The sequence below is a fragment of the Toxorhynchites rutilus genome, chromosome 2, assembly GCF_029784135.1.
Source record: "Toxorhynchites rutilus septentrionalis strain SRP chromosome 2, ASM2978413v1, whole genome shotgun sequence".
NCBI classification, from domain to species: Eukaryota; Metazoa; Arthropoda; class Insecta; order Diptera; family Culicidae; genus Toxorhynchites; species Toxorhynchites rutilus.
This window is the reverse complement of record NC_073745.1, coordinates 144727284-144746318: the sequence shown is the minus strand read 5'-3', so window position 1 is coordinate 144746318 and position 19035 is coordinate 144727284. Positions and strand designations below refer to the sequence as shown.

The 19035-nt window shown below is 37.9% G+C and overlaps 1 protein-coding gene across 5 annotated transcripts in view; it reads right to left on the bottom strand.

The window, feature by feature from the left end:
• Positions 1 to 19035, bottom strand: part of LOC129767636 (protein N-terminal asparagine amidohydrolase) — a 117112-nt gene that overhangs the window by 12611 nt on the left and 85466 nt on the right. For 4 of the 5 annotated variants that reach the window (XM_055768713.1, XM_055768715.1, XM_055768711.1 and 1 more), the window contains 3 exons: positions 10811 to 10969; positions 10603 to 10732; positions 4160 to 4342 (listed from right to left, as the gene is read on the bottom strand). In XM_055768713.1, coding sequence (XP_055624688.1) covers positions 4160 to 4342; positions 10603 to 10732; positions 10811 to 10933 — 436 coding nt within the window. In that variant the 5' untranslated portion in view covers positions 10934 to 10969. Of the gene's footprint in view, positions 1 to 4159; positions 4343 to 10602; positions 10733 to 10810; positions 10970 to 17425; positions 17478 to 19035 lie in introns of all 5 variants that reach the window. The other variant, XM_055768714.1, reaches the window with a different exon arrangement.

The window sequence follows — 19035 nt, the reverse complement described above, 5'->3', positions numbered from 1 at the left end:
CCGCACAAAAACAGGTTTTACTGAATGTGTTAATTTGAAGCTTGATATAATGATTAAACATTATTGATTGAGAGAAAACAAGTGTACCTCGGTGTTGGAAGTTATTAGGAAGAAATATTAGGCGAGTTGCTTAGGAGGTCCAATTTCCCCCCATTTCCCCTACATATTTTAATTGTGTAACAAATCTCTCAAGAATCGGCCCTAAGAATATCATGAAAAATCAATTAAATACCCTGTCAATCATACGGAGTTTCACGAAGGTCACTTAGACTCCTAAAAGATTAAAAAGGTAAAGACTCCTGTATTCCATTTAGGGTATCGGAAATTTCATAAACATAAGCTCTCTGTGTATTGTACATTATGAATAATCAGATTATAGTCTCTTATCTGGAACCATTCATTTGTATCGTATGGAACGGTTTCTTAAGTCGATATTTAGCTTCGCATGAAACACGGCTGAACGCTTGATCAATTTAAAATTTAACGTAATATGCTATTGTTTCATGTTGGTTGCACTGCATTTTTCTAATTACATATCGATTTGAGGTTCAGATCAAAACGAAACGCCAAGGAATGTGTGTGATTCAATACTGCTGAAGTACAACACGTAACAGTCAACACAATTCAACATGCTAAGGAAAATATTTTGTTGAAAGCAGCGGAAATGCAAGTTAAGAAAATATTCATATGGGGGTGGTGGGGGCAAATTGGGCATCTGCTTGTTTGGTAGTATAACTATTGACTATTGACACCGTATTGATAGGCACCTTATGTTTGAAGAATTTAATGAATTACATGTACACATTAGTGCTGTCGCATGTCGAAATATAAATAAAAACAGAAATAGCTCTCTCGATAACCATTCGGTCGCAGTTCTGTGCACATGGTATCTAAGGAATTTATCCTAAAATTTAGTTTATTCAATCTGATATGTTGGACAAATCATTAGTTTGGACGACTGTTAACATATTCTGGGAGAGGTGAACATATATTTTGTTCAATCTCAGCGATTAATTAGCATATAAATTACTTTGTGTACTTTGTGTTTGGGGGCAAAGTGGTCATAGGTGCATAACGACTTACAATGCATGAGAAAACTTGAATTGAGACGGTTTATTTGACGACTTTTTTTTTTAATATTTTCCATTTTTTTAGTGCTCGAATTATGATTATAATGCTGTTGACAGTTGGATGCGTAGATGCTGTCTGAAAATCGGTACCTTACTGGTGGTATCGGTTCTGAAGCAACGGTTTGTCGCAGAACGAATTCCAATACATATTTTGGAACTTTAGGACAATATCTGAAGCGTTACATAGGGTTTTTTCAAAATTCGAAAAATTGCCATAATGGCGACAATTTTTGTTGAAAATGAGTTATTTTTCATGAAAAATCGTTGGTTAGAAGCTCAAAAAATCGAAAAAATGAGATATTTAAAAACAGTTATGTAACGCTTTAGATAATTTATTTTTACATGCTGATAACAAATTTCAGCCAAATATGTCGAGTAGATCTTGAGATATCGATACCACCAGCTGAAAAAACATGGTTTCGATAAAAACGCATTTAAAAACTCGTACAGCAATACTATATCCATTGAGGTGACCTCATACTTTTGGCTGTAACTTTCTAACGAAATCAAATATCGAAAAATCCTTTTAGGACAACATTTCTGAGGGTATAAGCATCCCAAGAATTCAAAAAAAAATTGAGCTTTCCAGACCGGGGTCCCTTTTTAAGCATCCGGAGGTAGACGAGTCTCTATACATCTGGTCTTCTCGGAAAATGCGAAGGTAACGCACTATACGCATGTAACTTAAAAGTATTTATTATTATTTTAAATTTTCGAAGGAATCTCGCAACTTTTCTAGCATGGCGGTAATTTTTAATAATAATTGAGTTTGTTTTGCACAAAATTTACAATGTTCAAGTTTCAATTTGTTATTGCCAGTACACACATTCGTTAATCCGTTTTGATCGCACAGGAATCACATGAATATAGCTTAGGTGCCTCACTTTGGCCCGATATCACTTATTCGGTCTGTCCAAATCAATAAGATAAATAGCCCCCATCATCTCACTTGAAGAAGAGTCACAGGAAAACAAGATGTGTGTACTCATCACACACATTGCGCCAATTCAATACACCATTAGATAGAGGGGGAAGTGCCGCTCCAACGCCCGAGGGGTGTCGCGACGAAGCGAATGGTAATAATACGTTTAATTGCTATTTACACCGGTCGATTATGGCACACAGTCAACCGTATAATTACATTCCGTGCCATCGCTATTCAATCCGAGCGGATGAATCGATGTGCGAATGGATCAAGGATGAGTCACGATTTCGAGGTGGAGCTAACAGTCGGTAATAAATTTCAGCCTTCAGCAGGCGGCAGTCGGCGTCTAATCGAGCTAGAATCCATCTCCGATATCAAAGAGTGACGTTGATATGCTGTGACAAATATTAGTTTTGAGGTAGGATGATTACCACTTTTGGAGGTGTTCACAATTTGTGAACGTATTTATCAATCACACTCAGCATAACATACGTTAGCTGTTATTCAGTGTTTCACAGTAAACGACATCGTTGTCCAAACGACAAAAGACTCAGAAAGTTGATTGGAGTCAATTTTTTGATTCAATTATTTTATAATTGACCTTCGCCGAGTGGGGAACACGCGCCCCGAGAGTCTGTCCACCCAGAGCTGATGATGATTAAATTAAGTGCCACTGTTTCTTCACCTCTTCCTGATGGAGTGTTCCTCATAGAGGGCCAATTTCCATACATGCACTGAGACTCTTGGTTTTGTCTCTGTCGGATGAAACATGTACTCAATTGAAGACATTATTTTTCATTGCATTAACGAGTGCATGTGTGGAAGAAGTGCATATGCCATCATCATGTCGGAATGATTTCCCATTTCACACATTTTTCAGCCCGCCTCATATCGTGGTTTCTCATCGTTAATGGAATTAATGGTTCGAATCGACAATCAGGCGATCATCGCGCGTTAGATTAATGGACATTTATGGCCCTTGTTTCTCTGGGTGGTGATTATGCGGTTTGACTAATTTGAAGTTAACTTGACGGAGAGAAGCAACTATTGGTGGACGAACTCAATTACGTTACACGAATGGTACCATGCGTGTGGACATGAAAAAAAAGCTCACTCCGTCTTCCTCATTGGTGATTGTCCCCTTCGATCTAAAAATATCGAATGCAAAAAGTAGAAAGCTCTTCTAATATTTGCAACCTGATAATCTTGTTCCACCCTTTTTCGATTGACCAACAAAGAGGGATGGAGGCGAATGTGGTATGTCTCGAGACTAATGGTGGTTATCTAATCTTTCCTCATCAATTTGGATTAATTTTGCCTCAATCCCGGTTCGATGAACATGAGTAGCCGAAAGATGGTGATCATTAAAATTTGACCACGTTAGATTAGGGAAGCGCACACATAGCTCCTCCGGGGGATTTGTGCAATATGATTTGGTGCTTCGGTGAAATTCGTACCCTCACCTAGCTGCGGACCAAAGATGGTTAGCTCAGCTGTGTTATATAAAAAATGGCTCTCTCGCTCTATCTCTCTCTTCCCTGGTCATACATCTTCTCTAGTGGTGCCTAGTGCTTCGAAGGTAACATACGAACATATTCCAGCATAAACATTTCTGTAAATTAGAAATAGTGGCTTGGTACTGTTTGCAGATTGGAGCTCCGGGGTTCGGAATCATAAATGACTATCAATATTCATGAAAGTGTTCCTTGACTTAGACTGGCCTCTAGGATTACTGGAATTGTATATTTTAGAGCTGATTTTCTATGCAACCGCCGTGGGAAATAACCTCTCGAAATCAAGTAGAGCACCGGTTGACCAGATTTATGATTTTCTTCAATTCCCAATCTACATTCATCATAAATAATGTGTGAATATGTGGTATAAGCTAGCAATAATTCATTACTACTCTATCGGGGGTTTGCACCGCTAAAGGGGATATATGTATTATACACATACACACACACACACACACAAACTCAAACACAGTCCGAGGTTCACATTTTCGCAGACCAACGATGAAAAATCCTTTCATATGCCGCACCTTTTGTCGGCAATTTCTTCTCCCCGGTAAACATCCACTTCACATTCGGCGTATCTTACTTACGCATAATATTGCTGAATAGATCTTCCGCGTAGCTTTGGTTGTCTTTGAATCCACCAATCAGCTGCAACTCGATGCGTCCTTCCGGATAGCCGTACGCCAGTTCTTGCACACGGGCAACCATCGTCGAGACGGCTTCGTCGGTTCCATTGCCGTCCAAGTGGGCCAGCGCCACTGCTCCGGATCCTGCAAAACAAAAAAAAACGTATTTTTGTAACGGTAGTTTCCTGTGTCGCAAACACGATTTTCTTCGGGTTACACGAGATGGTTCATAAGAACTATGTAATCTAAAGATATATAAATGACAGCTTTTATTCTTCTAGGGTTTTCCAGAGGAACTCCAGAGGGCTTCTCTGCGTGGTGTTACAAGCGTATTTTTATTCAGCACTTAGTTCAGATTTCTATGTCAAATAACACGACTAGATTATATTCAGAGTGTCAGGCTGAATACCCATGTACCAGTTCACAATGGAAGCGCATTTAAGTGGAAATTTGTAGTTGCTACATATGATAGACCGCTCATTCTTGTGCTGTCGGAAATAGGGTGACCAAAATTCTCGATGAAATAAAAAATATAAATTTATTATCTTTATAATGTAGATAGAGGTAAATAAAATTCGACAATATTGTAGCTCCGGTTGTTTTAAACAACTTTATAGAACAAAGTTTTTTTTTCTATATATCAAAATAACCGATATAGCGCTTCTGCGTTAGGGTCACCATGAAAAAAAAAACAAATTTTTCTCAAATTTTTATATTTCGAATTTTACATGCAAACTGTCTTCAGATAACTTTTAGAGTTTATTAAAACAAATATTTTGCGATGCAGAACTTGTAACTGTCTTCACTCTGCTCACAGTTATTGATATTTCTTTCCCAAACATACGCTCTTTCATTTGTTCGATGTTCTTTCTGAGGCAAATAAAACAAAATGTTTATAGGCGGCATTTGAAAGGGCATATTTGACTCTGCATAATGTGAGATTTTCAAAGCTATGTTTTTGTATTTGAGTAAACTAAATTTGAATGAATTTTTGAGCAAAATAAAACATCAATAACTTTGAGTACGATTAATATATTGACAAGTTCTGCATCGTAAAAAAGTTTGCTTATTCGCATGCAGTCGACTTCAAGCGGTTGTTGGAAATAGAAGAGTTTGACTTCATAATGAAAACGGATACAGTCGATGCTGGTCCGGATGAAAATCCGCGCTATCGTAAAGTTATTCAAGTTGAAGTCCACGATTTTTGGGAAGACTAAGGTAAATGATTTTGGTTTGTCCAGTCGAAAATATGATCATGGTTTGTTCCCTTTTTTGAATGCTCTAATTTCTCCAGCTCAAGATGAAAAGAACAAAAAAAAGCTCATTTTTCAAGAGTTTTAAAATGTTGTATGTGTATCTCTCAGAATGAACGTCAGCTTGATATTGTACCAAAAAAAAAGTCCAACGATGCCAAGCAGGGATCGAACCAAGATCGGCTGGAATGCAAGGCTGTTTTACACGACCACGTTATCCACATAACCACTGCTGCTGTTGCACAAATACGTGAAAATATTACACCTCATTGTAACATGATGTTGGATCTTTAAAGTATACATGGGAAGTGTTTTCTAAGAGTAAAAAGAAGAGCTTAAACGTGAACCTGTATTCTTTTCGTACGAGGGGGGTGTATGTGGCAAAGTATGCAAAAAGGGTAAATGCGTGCCAATTTGCAATGTGTTTCTTGTTTCGCTCTCTCATATTGCTCTGATATTGCTATGGCATATTATACAAATGCTGTACCAGTATGGGAGGGTAGCACATGTTTGTTATTTTGAGGCTCATTTAATGTTATATATCAGGATGTCAATAGATGTGCTGAAAATTTATTTTTGTGTGTAGTTTTTGGTTCAGTTAACTGAGACGCCAAATTACACTTCATTATGCCCAGAGTGGCAGGCTCAAGAGTGCTCATGTACCTGTGCGGGTCAGTATAACCCTTTTTGGCGTAAGCAGAAACTGAGTCCGAAATTTGAAGACGATAGTTATGACGCTTATCATACACCCGTGGGAGCTTCTACTGAAATTACTGTCATCTATCGTTTAAGATTAATGTCGAAATGAGTGATGCTAAGATGCTAAGATCTTTAGTCGAAAGTTTTGTAGCAGTTTTTGTGGAAGCAGTTGAAGATGGGTGAGTCATGATTCGTTTTTGTCCTCGTGAGATTTGTATCTTTATTGCCAATGTACGTAGCGCACTCAGGATGTATCGCGAATTTTATTCTCATCCTAGACACAGTGCGGCCCGTGACGATCACACATGTGTTCTCCCAACACCGTTACCTATTTGATAACACATACAATTCGTATGTGTTATTCAATCATACACCACCAATCTTCACATAACGGTATGAAAAACTGGTTGAAGAAATAAATATTAAAAAAGGTTCCATGAAAAATCGATCCAGGAAATGTTCAAGGCATGTTATTTATTAATATATTGCTAACACTTTTGTTCTAAACCTTCAAATTTCAATTTGCAGAGAGGTCAACAGTCAGAGTGTTTTCGTAAGATTGCTTATGACATCCGATCCTAGTCCTTGTCCTCTGATCGAAGAAAATCCGATTTTTTCACCAACTGCAGTGAAACTTTTACAAAATAACTCAAACTTGAGCTCTGATAGCGTTCTAGAAACATAAATCTAATCGTAAATGAATATATTTTAGATATAAAAATATTTGAAATTGATCGTGTCTGGATCGTGTCCTTTGGTTTAACTTTTAATTTTTTCGTTTATACAGTCAAGTCAAATTGGCTTTTTCAAGTTTCTATAATTCAAAGCATCATCATCATCTCTGACCACACAAGCAATCTGCTGCGGCTCCTGTACTTAATCAAGATCGCTAGGTGTTCAATCCCTGAAGAGCAGCGAAAACTGTATCGCAAGCCCCACCCCTTATGATTCGTTAGCCAGCCAGAAATATATAAAAATGGCGGCTTAGCAGCAAGAAGCACTCGGTATATTTCAGTATAACCGTGAAGCAGTTTACACGACAAACTAAAGGAACCCGACAAAATAACAACTATACGAGCTACATTAGCAGCGGCAACGGCAAAAGTGTTACAATTGGCTGCCATAACGGATTGGATTTCCTGGTTGAAATGGATTGTTTATACGGCGATAAATAATGAAAGCGAAGAAAAATTAGGAAAAAGTGATTTCCCACATGTTGAAATTCGTGTTGATGCATTTAGATTTTGTTTGAAGCAAAAATGGAAATGAGGAATCTATTGATTCATCTTCCCAAAGTACTATTCATTAGTTTATTCATACTAAACTCAGGAATCATCTCGCCCAGAGCCACAGAGGATAGTTTTCAGCACGTCTCATTCCACTTCCGCATCTGTGTTATGATAGGCACCATCCAACGACTTCTTCTGTCATCATCATTTGATTGTATCATTGATGTAGTGAACAAAAAATGCCCAATAAACAAACTAAACGCCCTTTTTCAGGACCACAAAAAAAGTGAAAAAAAGTTCAAGTTCAAAAGTTCAACAATACAATTTATCAAACATATTCAAAATCTGTTTAAATTAAACATGATACTACGTCACAATTGAGAATAAGAACAAATCATATCCTACACTCGCAATCTATTATTATGAAATGGGTTAATTTTCCCAGAATGTGTGAATTCGATCTGTGATCTAGGAGCAGTCTTCCGAAAAACACTTACAAATGTGTACGCGATGTTCAAATACCATGTTTTTGCTCTTCACGAACATACTTTTCGCTAGTGTTCAATGTTTACCGCAAACACGCCCAATGACACATAACCATAAACATATAGAGATGACAAGCGTTTCTCACATCATAAACAAACGTGGTGTTTATTATTCAAACGCATCATGTACAAAACATACAACCCGTTGTCGCAGTACTCATTGCTCTTCGTTTCCATTCATGCACGGAGAAAATTATTCCTCTTGAAACATTTCTTTGAAGAATATTTTTTCACAGAAACTTACTAGGAATTTAGTTCGCATTGCAAAAATTGCATGAACTCAGATACTATGAGTTCATGTATATGCAAGCCTGATTAAATAATCCATAGTTTTTTCCCGTTAAAAGAAAACATTCTCTGAATAGAAAGAAGCTTTCTATGAGAATGTTTTACTTCCGTGCATGTTACCAATTGAAGTCTGAGAAACCGACTGCACAGCGGAGCGATGCCATACAAATGCTGGCCAAATAAATAAATAAAAATCCAAAAATTAATTTCAGGTGCATGTTTTCAAGAAAGTTTACACCGATCCTTGGTATGTTGATGTGGGTAACTAAACATCTCCACCACACTCTATTCAAATTTAGTACTTGTTCAAATAGCTAATAATAGCGAATGTTACATAAATTCTATTTATAAATTGATGTGTGCCCTAAATAATGATATCAATTGTGAAGGAGGCGATCTGGCGTAGTGGTAACATCCATGCCTCTCACGCTAAAGGTCACGAGTTCAATTCTCACTCCCGACATTCTTCCAAAAATGGAAGTAAAAGTGACGAACCAGCCAAATGAGTTGAAAATCACTATAATACAGATATAAAAAAAAAAAAAAAAAAAAAAAAATCAATTGTGAAGTACTCTGATATCAATTGACGCTCTATAACCACGCTTTTCAGAACGAATAAAGAGGTGTATTGTTTGTCCAAAATTTTAGATGATGCACCCATTGTCATGATAGGGAAGCATCCAAACATACTACGAATACAAACATGTCACATTTTGAAACACGGGTACGAAAAAATTATGTTTGTGCGCAAACACAAAACTGCGAGAACAGTGTGAACATTGTTCATCTCGTACGCAGTGTTTTATGTGAAACACGGAAGACTGTCTAGGAGTTACGATCGATTCTATATGAGTTCTTGGCGTTTACGATAATTTTACAGGGACACGAACAAATTATAATCTGAAGGTCCAATATATGGTTAGTAGAACGACTGGAGTAGCACATCGCAGTTATACTCCAAAAAAATGTTGGGTGTAATACGATGTCTACAATATTGGATAATTTGGACGTTTATCCTGGAAGGCTTCCTTTAATTCGACTAGTTGCGAGCAGTAATTGGAATTAGGATTGGGCGATCTTTATAAAAAGATCGATCTTCTCGAATCGATTTTACAAACGGCGTAGGGATCGATCCACTGATTGAATTGGTACTAAAGAATCGATCTTTGAAAAATAGAAAGCTTTTTCCCAATTTATCTGCTGATTCTATAGAAGTGTTGTCTTTTCTTTAAACAGGGAATACAAAGTTCATTTTCATAATGGAACATTTAAAGCTTTTAGTTTTGTTCCTCAGCAGACAAATTTTTGAAGTCCAGGACATTCATTTTATGCTGCCAAGGAGTCGTTTTATTAAATACATTTATTGAAAAAGCATTATTAGAAGTTCAACAACTAGTATCTGCCCAGACCTCAGCTGACAACGATCCCATAAAAGCCAATCGTGCCATACGTCTGTCATTTAGTCGAATTGATGTCAACATCTAGTTCAGTGGTCTATGAGCCACCAATCCGAATGTTATCCAAATGTTGACATAATGTTTGAAAAAAATGTTAGGTGGTCTTTGGTGAGATTAAAATCGATGTATAATGAAAAACAAATTTACAGGAAGATCGAAATCTAAGATCGAAAAAATTGAAAGCAAAAAATATCGGGTTTCTCCAGTGAAAAAGATCGATCTAAAAAATCGGAAATCGAAATGGAAAAAATCGATCTTCTGAAAATCGCTCCGAGATCGCCCAATCCTAATTGGAATGTATCTACTGTATCTTCCTACAGACTTACTTCGAACGAAGATCAGTTTTGTGAAAAGTAACTGGTGCGTTGTCATTAATTTTTAATCACTCATCACGATTTACTTCAAAAACGGTGTATTTTCGTTGCGTTTTTACAGTCAAGTCAAGTATAGTCAAGTTTATAAAGTCAAGATTCACCAGATGCTCATGAACGGTGGTTTTAAATGTCTATAGTGTATTTGATAATTCACGTGTTGTGTACCTAAGATTATACTTGATCAGCAACTTAATTTGCTTGCTAGCAGTGAAGACCCGAACCTCCGGACAAGCTAATATTTATTCATTTTATTTTCATATAATTTTGAAGTTACCATTATAAAATAAAAAATAAAAATAATTAAAGGGCTTGCGAAACTTTTTACGGAATCATTTGTATTAAAAAAGGAACGGTCATAGTTCAATAACAAACGGCTGTTTATTATAGTTTAAATCAACGTGTGCATCTCATTTCCAGTGAAAGTGTAGGTATAATCTACAGATATTCTCATATATTCCATAAAAGCTGACAAGTGTCTTTGAGTCAGCTTAAATCTTAAATGTTATTTATAGCTCTATTGATGTTCGATTTTCTCGCATCAACGGGTTCAAAAACATACCTGAATGCCTCACGACGACGATCACACAGGTGGTCGCATCGTCCGAGCCGATAATGTTCACATTTTTGTCATGTGGCGCAACGGCAGCCAGCTCCCGCTGACACACGTACAGCAAACCCTGAGGGCCGACCTGTTGAGATTTACGACACATAAAAATCAGACCGACTTTATTGCGGGAGAAATTCGATAAAGCCTATCTCATATTTACCGTTTTCGTAGGAATTGACAGGAACTGTGTGGCTGTTTCCCGGTAAACCGGATGTTGCACAAAAAGCGCGTGCGTGTCCATCGGGCACTCGTCCTGCAGCACTCCGTTCAGTACAAGCACCATGTTTTATTTTCTTCTTTTTCGTCTCTCGCCGGAGATCTGAAAAGTGCAAATGAAAGGTTTTGAATTAGCTTTCGCAACATTCACGCATAACATCCAATGGGACGGCAAGAGTGGTTCGTCGTTCGATATGATTCGCGCTATTGATTGATTGATTATCAATGGATGACGGAGGGGTTTGACATTTTTTTCGCGTCTTACGGCGCAACACCTTATGAGCCTCGGCGCATTCGCCGGACAACAATAACAAATATAATTTATTCACTGCCTGCGTCTTGTGGTCTACCGAAGGCATCGGAGAGGCAGAGCGAGCTTTCCCAATAGCTGATTAAAATATGAAGATATGATTTGGTACCTCGGCGGAGAAGGTACCCATCAGGCAAACTCCGAGCGAAAGAGGGTTTGCTGATTGCCGTTAGCGTCGTTTGTCGCCTGCCACCGTCGGAAGAGATATGCTGCGATTTTGGTGTGCACAAAACGATACGAGATTAGTTCGCTTGAGACGCTGAAAGACGCCGTCTGTACAATGCATGATTAATGGCACGGCAAAAGAGATGTGCTTTTGTTCGCTTGTCATGGTGTGGGCTTTGACTTTCGGCTGGAGGGAGGAGGGAGTTTTAGGATCGATTTGAGCGTGGGCTGTCAGAAAATTATCCGCTGGTAGCCAGAGGAAACCGAAAATGGAGTTGAGATAATGGGTTGTACATTTGTGTCAATTAGCAGAACAAAGCGTTCGAAAGTGGGACACCAGGGTGCATTTTGTTGCAGATTCGGGGTGGGTTTTGGCTTTGCACCAGAAACTTTCGATGAGGTTGCGTTTAAAAAGAATTGAGCCCTGTGTTGTTATGTGTTATCCATCAGATATGGATTGTTTAGCTGAATTGGAACACCAACAATATGAAACTTTTAATGGATTGTTACATTGCACTCAGCCAGTTGTAATGATTGTCTTGCAATTTTGGTTAGAATTTGCAAAAACAAGACACTTCCAAGATATTTTTGAAAGTTTTTTTTTAATAGTACTGAAAAATTCTATCAATTTCTTAGGCGTCGTGCACAAATTACGTAATGCAAATATTGCGGTTTTTGAACCCCCTCCTCCCCTATGTAACAATAAGTGAGGCAAGACAAACCCCCCTCCCCCTCATGTTACGTAACGCAAAATCAAAGTCGTTTGAAATGTTTTCATAACATTTCAGATTTTATTGAATAACTAGCTGACCCAGTAAACTTCGTCCCGTCCAAAATTTGTTAACGTTTTCTTACTATGAGCAAGTTCATGGGTCCAATCGCAAAAATCCATCTTCTAATCAACCACCCTTGTATTTCCAACAAAACTCAACATTATAATATCAGATTATTTTCAGACACAATTCTCGTTCAAGATTTTTCAACCACTTGGAAATAACATGTTTCTCCGTTACATGGAATAAATGTTACAGAAAATATGATAGAATAAAGACAGCCCCAAACCGGACAGTTCCTTTCTCGAGTTCTGCTCTTATCAACACATTCGGCGATACTTTTTTATAGGTATAGATAGAAGAAGATATAGGAGTGCATTTCATCACATTAAAATCCATTTACAGTTTCGAACAAAGATCAATTTCGCTAGCGCAAACATCAAATGGACTAACAGCATTTGTCACTATGTAATTGTAGAACATATGGGAATTTAATTTTCCGAATTATCCCTTTTTCCTTCAGAGAATTCCAAAAATTTTCAATTGTCATGTTTGGTTGGAATATTTTTGGTTGAAATATGTGTAATATTTTTATGGGACCCTCTCTTCATTCCACAGGAGGGTGGAGTGTCATACCATTATAGAAACATTTCTCATACCCAAAAACATCGAGTTATGCAGAAGTTTGAGTTTCGTTTGTCGGGCAGCCCCCCTTAGAGAGGGGGGAGGAGTGTATTCGCCATAGAAACGTTTCGTGCGCCGTATTTGTGTTTCATTTGTATGGCAGCCCCTTTTAGAGAGGGGGTGGAGAGTTTAACTACCATAGAAACATTTATTGCATCCTAAAACCTCCATGTGCCTAATTTGGTTTCATTTGCTTGAATAATTCTCGAGTAATGCAGAAATTTGTGTTTAATTTGTATGGCAGCCCCCCCTTAGAGAGGGGGGAGGGGTCTCAAACTATCACGAAAACCTTCCCCGGCATCAAAAACCCCTACCTACCAATTTTCATGTTGATCGGTTCAGTAGTTTCCGAGTCCATAAGAATCAGACAGACAGACAGACAGAAATCCATTTCTATATATATATAGACTATCTGACCCGGCAAACTTCGTCCCGCCCAAAATTTATTTTTGGTTATCACATCCACGTTTTCGTACTAATGGGACTAATGGGTTTATGGGTCCAATTGCAGAATTATTCATTGATTGATCTTCAAATCTACCCTTTCAAATTACCTTTTACTATAAAACTCCTAGTACTTCTACCAAAACTCGACATTATAATATCAGATTATTTTCAGACACAATTCTCGTTCAAGATTTTTCAACCACTTGCAAATAACATGTTTCTCCGTTACGTTACATGCCAAATTTGGTTTTATTTGCTCGATTAATTCGCGAGTAATGCAGAAATTAGTGTTTCAATCGTTTGGCAGCCCCCTCTTAGAGGGGGGATGGAGGGGTGGTGTGTCTAACAACCATAGAATCATTTACTGCACCCTTAAACCTCTATATGCCCAATTTGGTTTCATTTGCTTGATTAATTCTCGAGTAATGCAAAAATTTGTGTTTCATTTGTATGGCAGCCCCCCTAAGAGAGAGGGGAGGGGTATCTAACTACCATAGAATCATTTATTCAACCCTAAAACCTCCACACGGCAAATTTCGTTTGATTAATTCTCGAGAAAATTAGAAATTTGCGTTTCATTTGTATGGCAGCCCCCCTTTGTGAGGGAGGAGGGGTCTCAAAATATGACAAAAACCTTCCCCGTCCCCAAAAACCCCTACATACCAATTTTCATGTCGACCGGTTCAGTAGTTTCCGAGTCCATAAGAATCAGACAGACAGACATCACTCCATTTTTATATATATAGATTATGACATTTCATCATTTCACCACACGCAAAAATGGGTATACATGATTGAGTGTAATGCAATACACCAAACTAATTAGCATTAGCATTAGCATTAAGCAAGTTGCACAATATCGTAGGTGGTACGAATTCAATACTGTCAGGTTAGAAACTAGCCTCCATCCGTATGTAATGCAATACACCAAACTAATGTATTATAGTTGTCCAATTGTACTCCAATAAGCTTCCGGGCCAGGAGATAGGGGCCGTGGAAATATTTCCAAGTAATCTGAATTTGTTTTCGCGGACAAGCTTACCGGTAAGCTAATGATCTGGCAGGGAATCTGCAGCTGTAGCGGGAGGACTCCGATTTTCATCACAATTAATAATATGAACAGACAGTCCGCCGGGGTCGGTATAGCGATAACGGAATAGACGTCATTGAGAAAGAGATGAACCCTCCAAACTGCCCGGAATTCCTCCCAATTGAAATGTAATAGGACATCATCAAAGCAAAACTGAAGAAGAGTGGAAAAATGGCTAAAAAAGCTAATTCAACGGCCAGATACTAGAAAAACCCAAAGAATGAGATTGATCAGTATCTTGTGCATGGCAAAAGATCATGCTCAAAGTTTTAATTTTCGTTCGAGAAGATTGGAAATCGCAAAACCCTTATTATATCTTTCAACTACAATGAAAATAGAACATTTTTAATAGCATTACATTCTATGACTATCGTAACGCACGACACAACGAGTGTATTATGAGGGCGGAGTTACCACTATATGTTTCTTGTGCTAATGATGATCACACAATGGAGAAGAGGAATTCAAAGGTGTTGTTTTTGTCTCAACGCTCACCGAACATCCACCCACCCCGCTTCAGGCTGTTGCTGCTGCTGCCGGTCGTACCAAGTGCCATCGCAACTAGATATGTGTGGCACAGTCCGAACAGGGTGACGGTTTGGATGGGGCAACAATACTAATCACGGAGCAGGTTCCCCCCGGAGCTGAACCTAATTGTAAACATGACTCCGACCCAACTCTCGAACCAAGAGATGCAATTTTGCAATTTGTTCAAATTATCACAAATTTGCATTTGGAAGTGCTAATGTCAGGCTTCAATTGCTGCTCCACGCAAGCAAGCCCAACCACAATGCAATGTAATGTACAATCGAACGTATGCTCTGACGTGGGACAGAGCTTTAATCAGCCACGAAATAATGTTCTTGTTGGCATTTCAGGCAAGGTACCTTGAAATTTGAATGGGAGATGAATGAGTGCAGCAACAATGGAAAGGGTTTCCACAGGCATTCCGTTTATGGAAATGAACGGCCGACGAATTGGGATCGTCTTGTTAGACGTTGTTAATTGAAGCATTGAATCGAGGTTTGATGTTTTTGACGTGGTAGTAATAACCATAATTTTAGGCGTCCTTCATGATTGTGACATGATATTTTAACGTATCGTCTGGGTGTGAAAAGGCGTGGGTACAAAGGCAATGGCTTTATCTATGAAACAAGAGTAGAGAATATACACATTCTTCCACGATCATCCTACAATAGGCTCCGGGCCCAGGAGATTATGTCAATTGGATGTAAAGAATAGTATTGTTCTATCAATAATTTCGGATGATTTCTGAGTTTACCACAAAACCGAGAAATGAAACACAATTTTTTGCATAACTCGAGAACTAATCAAGCAAAATTTGGGATGTGAGGGTTTTTGGGTATGAGAAATGTTTCTAAGATGGTATGACACCCCTCCAAACATGACAATTGACAATTTTCGGAAAACGCTGAAGGAAAAAGGGAAAATTCGGAAAATCAAATTCCCATATGTTCGACAATTACATAGTGACAAGTGCTGATGTTTGTTCGAAACTGGAAATGGATTTTAATGTGATGAAACGCGCTCCTATATCTTTTTCTATCTATACAAAAAAAAGGATCACAGGATTTGTTGATAAGAGCAGAACTCTAGGAAGGAATTGTCCGATTTAGGGCCTTCTTTATTCTATCATATTTTCTGTATAAAACATTTATTCTATGTAACAGAGGAGCATGTTATTTGCAAGTGGTTGAAAAATCTTGAACGAGAATTGTGTCTGAAAACAATCTGATATTATAATGATGAGTTTTGTTGGAAATACTAGGAATTTTATAGTAAAAGATAAATTCAACGGGGTCGATTAAAAGATCAATCAATGAACAGTTCTGCGATTGGACTCATAAACTTGCTCATAGTAAGAAAATGTGAATGTTTGAATGTATTGATAACAAAAAACAAATTTTCGGCGGGACGAAGTTTGCCGGGCCAGCTAGTGTAATATAAAAAAAGACAATAAATTAGAAATATTTTTTTAAATATCCCAAGAATGGCTGCATTTAGAAGGATATTGATAAAGAGCTTTTTTGTTTTAAATATCATTTGGATTCATGATTTGTACCTAAAAATGATTGTTAACATACAAAAATTTGAAGTTTCGAAAATTCATAAAAAATCGATGTTCCACAAAGTTTGTCAAAAATAGTTTCACCATCTTGGACCCTTTTTTAAATTTTTTGCATGATTTCTATTTTATATGAAAAAATAAAAAAAATTAAAAATATGTATTTTAGATATTGCAAGTTAAAGTTTTTTTTGTAAATAAAACAGAGTACTAATTTTTTTCTCAGTGTAAATTTTTTTTCACGTTTTAACATAAATTCTCTATAATTCTTTTCGATACGACTCATAGTTTTTGAGATATAAATTATCAAAGAGTTCTCGGAATATTAAGGAATAAATGGATCAACCTCCATACTGCAAAACAAAATAAATTAACTAATCGCTGTTATCGTGAATTACGGTGAATACACCTAATCGTTCCATGTCATATAATATTAGACTTGTTTTCCAAGTTCGACGATATCCGCTGACACCAGCTCATATAATTTCCCAGTTCAAACCAATCACTTCCCGTAACGATAAAGCAAACATGCAATAACTTACTTTAATCAATCCGCAATTATCATTTCCCCCCATCGGAGATAAACGATACATCAGTCTTATTTATGTGCAGCGAGTATGTTTTACAGATTGATGATTATGATGTTGACTTGTTCTTGACGTGTGTGCGTGTGTGTGTGCGCTGGATGCCGTTTTGAATTGATCCCAACGCAAAGGGTCAACTAAATCGGATTTAGAGTCGAGTGAAATAGGATTCCCCCACACCTTGGGTAGGCACTAAACTTTATCCTCTCCCACCCCTTTCTGTATGAGAAGGCTGTTCAACTCCATAGTGTGTGTTTGCCGTCGTGAAATTTCTTAGGGTTCGTCCCTCTATGGCTTGTTTGCCATAATTCACGTTAGTTTTTCTTTTTTTTTCGAAAGTGTGTAGCGAGAGATCCTCATAACGCTGCCGCAAACAAAAAAAACATACATACAATCCATCATCCCACGGAGAGAAAATACCTTACGAGCGAAACTGCCGATCCCTGCCGTAAACCGTTTGTTTGGTACTTCGCTGCAATAAAAAATAATTGTTCAACTATAAATTAAAATCCCATTGCTATCGATAAAAAAGCATATTTTCAACGACGGCGGAACGAACGTTCGAAATCAGCTGGGCCGGGAATAGTGCAGTAAAATGAGAATGAGCTGGACGCACACACACACTACGGCTCATCTCCGCCGGGCAATAGTAGGATCGGCTTTAATGCGAAAATTTAGCGCGATCATAAAACATTTATTTCAATTAAAATCCATCCACCCACTGTTCGGAGGGATGGAGTCTCAGTTTCCAGTCAATTAAAGCTTTACCACGACGAAGGGGGTTTGTGCAGTACTGCGTATGCCGGAGCGGAAAAGATCTCGATTGACAGTTTGGATCGTTCGATTGATTAATTGATAGCTATGCATTCGAAGCCATCTGGTATCTGCTCCAAACTATTGTAAATTCCGTGACAGCCGTCAGCACTCGTCACGTCAGTTTGTTAGTTTATTTCATTAGAACAATGTTTTCCCTTCCCGTCCCACAAGAAGGTCGTAACTTTGAGATCCTTTGCTGAAAAGGTTCGAAGAGAGACAACGGAAGACACAGAATGGGTCTTCCCCTTGTCGAAGATGCAAATCAAAATGACTGCAAACTCTTGCACCTGTCCTTCCGTTCGATACATGTTGTTCTTCTCGTTTGCGAGTCGGATGCAATAACAGTGCGCATATAATTAACGAAATCCTAGATGAGACATGTGTGTGGAGAATGGACTCGTAATGGGAACAATTTATTGATTCTTGAGTGCCATTTCAATGCAAAGTTGACTCAATTAAAATTCGTGTAATCTTCATTAGTTGATAAGCTGACACAATATCGGGAAGATGTGAAATAGCGTGACATATTATTTCCGCCATCTGCCGGCTCTGGAATCGCGCGAGGATTCATAATATTATTTCAACAATTCACTTGCATTCACCAGTTCGAATGGGAAGCAGGGTTACACATACAGGGCACATATATATTATGCCCAATTTTGTACACCATACAATGTTTTCACAGCAATCGGTGTTATGTAACAATATACTTCTGTTATTACTTATTTGTTTGCAGTATTCTTTTACTATAGCGGCTCGAAGAGTGCTGTTTCAGTTTGTTGATTTTTTTCCAATTTAGTCAAGCAGACAACTTGAAGATGCCGAAAGGAATTGTTTTATGTGAGAAAGAGAAGAAATTGATCTAGGCTTATAAATAGGATAATTTTTCTATCAGAAAAATCGCACGTAGACTCATAAAATCGGATAAAATGATAATGAATTATTCGAAGGATCCGCAAAAGTATGCAAAAGCCACAGTACTCAAAGAAGTCGGCGAGATAGAAGCGTAGGTAATGTTGAGAAACTTAGTTTGAATTCCACCATATCGCTATCGAAAATCACAAGATTTTGAATATAAGGCACCAAATCTTACGTCAATGCAACAGCGGCGTATTGTACGAGGGGCGGTCCGCGCAGGATGTCACCTTTAAAGGGATGACACTCACGATCATAATAATTATATTGTTATAACGTTCCATTTGAACCTTTTTGCT